Raw genomic sequence first — 6,840 nt, 5'->3', positions numbered from 1 at the left:
AGACCAACAATGAAGAATTGAGAATCCAACCAGCCCACATCTGGATATATAGGTCTAAATTACACTCGTAGCTCACATCTGCATAATGTCATGATATTCAGCCTAAATACATGCTCTGATGAGTCATTATGTGTCATTATTTGTTATTATTACTCTTTCCCATGCTTTGTGTTGTCTCTCTCTCTCTCTCTCTCTCTCTCTCTCTCTCTCTCTCTCTTCTTACACATTTGTCTTTATGACTACATTTCTTGCCTTGCACTGTTTTTGCTTGGTTATACCTAATGCGGTGCAAACAGTGTGATTTATTCATCTTCCGCAGCTTGAACCTGGCTGGCTAACAGCATGCAACACGTTGCCGTATCTAAATAGGATGGTCTCTAGAGTTAACTTCCCTCGTGTATACACCGGACCAGGCTCGCTTCTTGTCGGCCACGCGTGTGTGTTCGCCTCCTCACCTCCGCAGAGCGGCTGCACGACCCGGCCTGCCAGCGGGGATTTACTGGCTGGCGCTGTGCCCGGCCGCAAGCAGACTAGTTCGCTCGGTTCTCACGACCTCAGCTCCACAAAGGCATCTCTGAACCATTAACTCAGACACGAAGGCAGGAGAAGCGACCGCAGAACCCACACACGCTGCCAACTGGTGTTTCAGTATGAGGAAGCTGCTTCAGCATCACTGGCGGTGGGTTTCAGTGTGCCATTTACAGACGGTGTCATCTGCAGGGCACTGGCACTCAGCGGGGGAAGTGAGAACGCAATTAATAACAAGACAGTCCAACTGTTAAAGGAAGATGAATATCAGGAGTTGGGCAAGTTATCAGTGCCAAAACAGCAATAATCACAAGTCACGCAGGACAAGTTGCAGGACAGAATAGGGGCATATTTAATATAGTTTCTGCACGACTTAACATTTGAACACTACATAATTTTAATTTAAGGAAGCACTGAGAATGTTTAGCGTGTGTTCGCAATGTGGTCAGGGCGAAGAAACACGTTTAAACCGACTTCATGTTGGCCTGTGCCAGAAACGCGCACCCACGGCGCGCCGGTGGAGTATTACATGTTCTGGGGGTTTGAGCGGCGGTCAACAGTCTGTAACCTAATCCCGAGCAAAGGGGCCCGCTGGCTGCATGTGGCTGACACACGGCTAGCGCCACGCCGCCCGGCCCAGAGAGAGGCTCTCAGTTCCGAACCTCACTCACCGGAGCAAGATAAGTTTACACCCGGGATAAACAGAGGCAGGGGAGGGACGGGTTGAAAGGGAGACCTTTAATACACTGGGAAAAGTGCCTGGCCATATGTGGCCGCGCGGACTGTAGCCTATACAAATAAAAGACCAATACAAATGATATTGTCAGTGAGTTTGCGTGCGAGAGAAAGCGACTGATTTCAAGAGGAAGTCATAATCGCTGAAAAATATTATTCATCCTGCAATATGTTTCTTTATCTTGCCCGACCTCCTCGAATTTCCCTGCCATCAAAACAAAGTCGAAGTTCCCTCGTTTTCTCCTTTATTGCGGTGTAGGCCCACTGGGAGCGGAATTGAACAATTGATACACAAAAGGAAGCGAGGATCCTTCCATATTCTCCTTTCACTGAGGCAATCTGTTAGTGACATTAACCCCTGAGCACATTTCCCAGGCTCATGAATAGGGTTTAAGACTTCTTAAAGCTCCCGCTGCATACAGGATGAGACCCCTTTCAAACTTTTAATTACCTTTATAGCAATAGAAAAATACACCCCCATTGTCCGCTGGACCATTCTCCAGCCGGCCAGATGTAAGGAGCTCCCGCCAAACTGGTGACAAGGTGGCAACTTAAAACTTGGTATATTAATCGATATGGGTTCATATTGGGAACAATCGATAGGGTGCAGCTTCGATTTGGCTTTAGCTGTAATCACGGTGAGTCTGTTTAAATGTTATATTCCCGAACTTCACCTGTGCCGTTTACGCATGAATTGTGCCTTTTAAACATGACTTCAAAAACTACTGAATGACCCATAATACTCTTAAATAGTATACTAAAGCAATATGGAGATGATAGAAACAGGTAGACAATACATTCATTTGTGAAAAGTAATTTATTCAAACAATGGGCCATCGCCCAACTTCAGTTTTTCTTTTCAACACAAAACCACAAAGAATATAAAACACAGCTTTGGTATAACAATCAATAACACATCTGTACAAAACTAAAACCTTTTCATAAAAAGTACTTCATAACAAAAAAAATCCTATAAATCTTCCACAAGTACAGCATATTTATCACCGACATCCAAATGTTGGAATCAGATAACAAATTATATTTTTAAAAACTTGTGCCAAGCAAGGCAACCCTTGTTCCATAAAACGAAACAATGATAACTACTGGGGGGGGGCATTAAGTGGTTAGAGTTACCGTCCCGTAGCCAAAAAGTCTCAGGTTCAATCCCCGCAAAAGTTGTATGTGCAGTCAGTTAAATGTCTAAACTGGTAAAGTAATGCAAACTGGTTTGACATGAGTCTCTTGTGCCTCGCGCTACCATGGCCTCCACACAGGCTCGTTGCCCTCCGAGCCGGCGCTCACTCCGACCGGACTGACCGCCTGGGACCCCCCGGAGAAAGACGTCATTCCGTGGACTGGTGAAGCTGCAGTCGATGCCGAGCCTCCGTGCACCGGGCTGGCGTTGACCGTAATTGGCACTCCTGCGTTTGCGTAAAGGGGGATGACGGGCGCTGTGGCGGAGGCGAAGGCCGGGTTCGGGATCAAAAACGCAAACTGTCCATCAGTTGCGGGCACAAGCTGAAACCCACCAAAGACTTTGGGGGAGAGGGCCTCGCCGGGACCGAGTTTGGAGCACATAGCAGCAGCGTTGAGGGGAAGCGTGGATGGGAGCTGCACATGGAGCGGTTGAGCCAGGTGTGCCTGCTGGGACGCGGCCTGCTGCGGGTAGTTTATGGACATCATCTGGCCCATGCAGCTGGACAGGTGGTTGAGGAGCCTCGACCTCACCTCCGTGTTCACCCCCTCTGAGGTGGACAGGAAGCGCGTGACCTCGTTCATGCACTCGTTGAATCCGGCTCTGTATTTGCTCAAGACGGTGGCATCTGCTGAGAGAGCTGCTGGGAGAGAGAGAGAGAGGGCGGATATTAGAGACGCACTTGTGACTCAACTTTCAACATCTTCCTAATGCTTTCATGCGTTTTTTTTATTCCACTTATTTGATTGAACTTACCGCTCATCTGTACACGCTGCAGGTTCCTCAAGTGCTTCACTGTCATTTCCAGGATATCTGCTTTCTCCAACTTGGAGTGTCTGGAGCTCTGCATAGGACATAACACGAACACTTGAGTATACATTCAATTGAAAACGAAATGATCTATGAACACAGAATGGAAGTTAAAGGCATCAAAATGATCTCAACTTACATCTTTTTTAAGTGCGTCCAGGATGAGAGTCTTGAGCTGCCCAAGGCTTTCGTTTATTCTCGCTCTCCGTCGTTTTTCCATGATGGGTTTGGATGACTGCAAAGAATAAACAATTCTTCATTAATCTCTTGATCTCCATGTGCACATATCAACTTGCACACTGCGCACGTCATGTTATAACACACGTGTTTTACTGCAATACGAACAATAACCATTGCAAAGTTCTCACTTAAAAAAAAAAGAATCTTACTTTTCTATGCTCGCTGGCATTTTTCGGCTTGTCCGGTGTGTGTGTTCCGTTTGCAGGGGCACCGGCAATAGGGGATGCCGTCTGCTTTTCCATAGTGTCAGCTGGCATTGTGGACCAAACCAGATAAAAGCGTAAAGAAGTAAATCCTCTTCAAAGCTCCGGGGGGGGAGGGCGGGGGGAGAAAGGAAAACGTTGAACGTGTATGCGTTAAGCAGCTGCGGGACAAGTACGAGATGCCTGACAGTCCCGCCGATTAGTTTGCGTTACGTCGCTTGTTATCGCCGTGCTGTCATCTGAGTTCACGAGCGTGCGTTGCGCCGTGCGGGGCGAGTCTCTGCTTCTGCCGCCGACACACGCCGCGGCGGTACTTATAGACGGCTCGCGTGCTCCCATTTCGTGTGAAACCCTCTCTGCATTCTTTCCCACACTCGCCTCAGCCAATAGCGGAGAGGACTCACCCATTGGGCGCGGGGCAGACCGCTGATTGGACAACAGCCCCGCGGGCCGTCAGTCACGCGCTGCTCAATCAGCCCTGCAGGGACAAACAACAAAGCGGAGCGGGCAGCGGCGGCAGGGCTGTGAAGTGATAAGGGAGGGAATGCGCTGGATGTTTGCTTCCAACTTTGCTCCGTGCGCGTCAAAAATGTTATAGGCTTCAGCTTGTTGTGTGTGTGTGTGTGTGTGTGTGTGTGTGTGTGCGTGCGCGTGCGCGTGTGTATATGTGTGTGCTTGTGTGTGTATACTTGAAGAATGTAGAGTCTGTATTGAGTAAGTCACAGTGCAGTAGCATATACTTGTGTTTATAAAGATGCATTATTTCACTGTTTTATGGCTGCATTGATTCATGCTTCTGACAAAAGAATAAGTAAAGGGAATATTTATATGAGTGGTGTAATGTGTGTGTGTGTGTGTGTGTGTCTGTGTGTGTGTGTGTGTGTGTGTGCGTGTGTGCGCGCGCGCGCGTGTGTTGCAAGAATACCTATGAGTGAATCCAACATTTTGTTCAAATGTATCTTCTTTTCTAAGTTTAAAATATCTGCGGCAACTAATAGCAACAAAGTCAATAAATAGACGTTGTCAAGCACAAACATGTTCTTGGCCCTGCATGAAAACAACGCATTATCTATTTTTAAGACTCATCGTGCGCCTCCATGGAGAAGACGTCGGTAATGGCACGCGAGGCGGTTTGCAGTAGCACGCACCAAGCCAATGGCATGCGGCATCGCTATGCAAATAGAGCAGAGCGCAGTCTGATTGGCTGTGTGAACAGCTCCATGTCAATCATCCCGGCGCGGAAGCCGCTCAAAGGGGAAGAGGAGGAGGGGGGGATGGGGGGGGGGGGGGGGGGGGGGGAGAGAGAGAAGGGGGCACATCTGTCCGCGTGCCGTTCCCGTAAAGTCTTCTCCGGTCTACGCGGAACACGTGCCAAAACTCGCAGATTACATCCTGGAGTCCAAGGAGCATTTAACATTATATTTAAGTAGAATACAGTGATAGTGATAGTATACTTATTCACATGCACATGTGAATCATTACGATGGATTACATTTAGGCTGTATTATAAATATATTTAGTTTCCTTTGAAGAAGAGGCAGTTGTTCCGTAACCCTATTCCATAATAACATTTATGGAAAGGAAAATCACCGAAAAATATCTGCATATAAAAGTAAGTTTCAACAAAATAATAGTAACCCACCAATGTCAATTTCGAATGTAAGGCTTTTGTGACAGGGCGTTTCATGTGATGCATATTTAAGAAAAGAAAGTATGATGCATGTGTAATTATCAAAACACAAAGATATTTCCCCAAACATTAAAGGTCATTTTCATTAGTTATGTGCGAGTGTTACAATGTCTGAAGGAGAAGATCACCATCTAGCGACTGATTTGTGAAACGTTAATCAATTTAACGTGATGACATCATTTACCAAAGTACATCAATACAAACATTCAAAGTCTAAGCAATAATAAAGTAATTTTCAATGAAATCCACATCAACTATAGCCTAATAGAATAGGTGTGTATTAATGTTTTACTTGGGATGTAATGATTATCTTGTCTGGACTTTGCAAATAGTTTTCCTATTTACAGCAGTTAGTGTCCTTACAATTTCTAAAACAGTTTGTGATTTCTGGTTTTGTTTTGTTTGTTTACTGTGGCATATAAACTAGGAAAAATAAAGATTTTTTTTTTTTTGAAGGACCAACGAACTGTTATGAGCATTGTATTGAGATGACCACAAGGTGGCACATCCGTGTACGAATGGAAAAAAAGAAAATGTGTAAGAAACAAAAAATTTAGCAAAATGCAAAAGCTATTTTATATAGTAAGAGTATATATTGCACCTAATGTTATCATAATCTGGTGAATTTATAGTTCTTCTTATATCTGACTAATGGTTATTAAGTCAGACACAAATCAAAGATCGATCAAATTTCTTTTATTTTACCCCAAAGTGGAGAACAGGTAAGAAATGAAGTGGTGGGAGCAAGATCTGAAAGAAACCACTCAAGGAAATAATACAATAAATCATTTATATTACAAAAATGAATATGTGCTGAAGATGTTTTATATAAACTATAATGCCCGAAAAATCAATTAAAATGCTGTATATATACATGTTTTATTATGTATTTCATGCATATGTGTGGCCTGCATGTGAAATATATGTGAACATACAAAATACACACATATATACAACTGCATAATCAACTATTTTACAGACATACATGCCATTACTTCCATGCCATTTTCATCAACTTTTATTCAAAATAAAGTTTATAATGTATGTATGTACTTTATACGTATCATTTTTAATGCAGCAAACACTGAGTCTGTTACAAACATAAAAGCAGACATGATGGAATATTAACATAAGCCTGTTTTACAGTTTTTTGTAAAACAGAAACAAAAACAAAAACAGCTTTGAAGAAATCTAATTTGTAGTCTGTGTTTGTCCCAGTAATGCAAAAACACTGATATTCTCAAAAAGAAGATAAAGTAACACATGAAGTTGCTGATACCAGGCGTTCTTCTTAAAACACAATTTCCGGTGACCTTTCATAAAATATGCAACCGGAACACAGATGAAACCTTTATGTGAGAGTGCAACAGATTTCCATGTTAAATCAGTAGGTGTACCGCAACAATAGGAGCATTACAAAGTCTAAGGAGTCGTAGATG

At 44.0% G+C, this 6,840-nt stretch overlaps 1 protein-coding gene across 2 annotated transcripts; it reads right to left on the bottom strand.

Annotated features, from left to right (window-relative positions):
• Positions 1-2,061: 2,061 nt before the first annotated feature.
• On the bottom strand, positions 2,062-4,024 carry her9 (hairy-related 9). 2 transcript variants are annotated; one of them, XM_034538302.1, is made up of 4 exons: positions 3,658-4,024; positions 3,408-3,503; positions 3,215-3,302; positions 2,062-3,101 (listed from the first exon to the last, which is right to left on the bottom strand). In XM_034538302.1, exons 1-4 carry the CDS (start codon positions 3,763-3,765, stop codon positions 2,518-2,520), a joined length of 876 nt encoding a protein of 291 aa, XP_034394193.1. In that variant the 5' UTR covers positions 3,766-4,024; the 3' UTR covers positions 2,062-2,517. The 2 variants fall into 2 exon arrangements, with proteins under 2 accessions (XP_034394193.1, XP_034394194.1); XM_034538303.1 differs by having other exon boundaries at positions 2,062-3,098.
• Between the last annotated feature and the right edge of the window lie 2,816 nt (positions 4,025-6,840).

Source organism: Cyclopterus lumpus, chromosome 7 (genome assembly GCF_009769545.1).
Source record: "Cyclopterus lumpus isolate fCycLum1 chromosome 7, fCycLum1.pri, whole genome shotgun sequence".
In the NCBI taxonomy this organism is placed as follows: Eukaryota; Metazoa; Chordata; class Actinopteri; order Perciformes; family Cyclopteridae; genus Cyclopterus; species Cyclopterus lumpus.
This window is presented reverse-complemented; position numbering and strand designations above follow the sequence as displayed.

Bases quoted from the DNA above. Each gene is read 5' to 3' on its own strand.
- her9 (XM_034538302.1), bottom strand. From the start codon at position 3,765: ATGCCAGCTGACACTATGGAAAAGCAGACGGCATCCCCTATTGCCGGT. The intron at 3,303-3,407 runs GTAAGTTGAGAT...TGTCCTATGCAG, and splicing joins TGGACGCACTTAAAAAAGAT to AGCTCCAGACACTCCAAGTT. The intron at 3,102-3,214 runs GTAAGTTCAATC...TCTCTCTCCCAG, and splicing joins GCAGCGTGTACAGATGAGCG to CAGCTCTCTCAGCAGATGCC.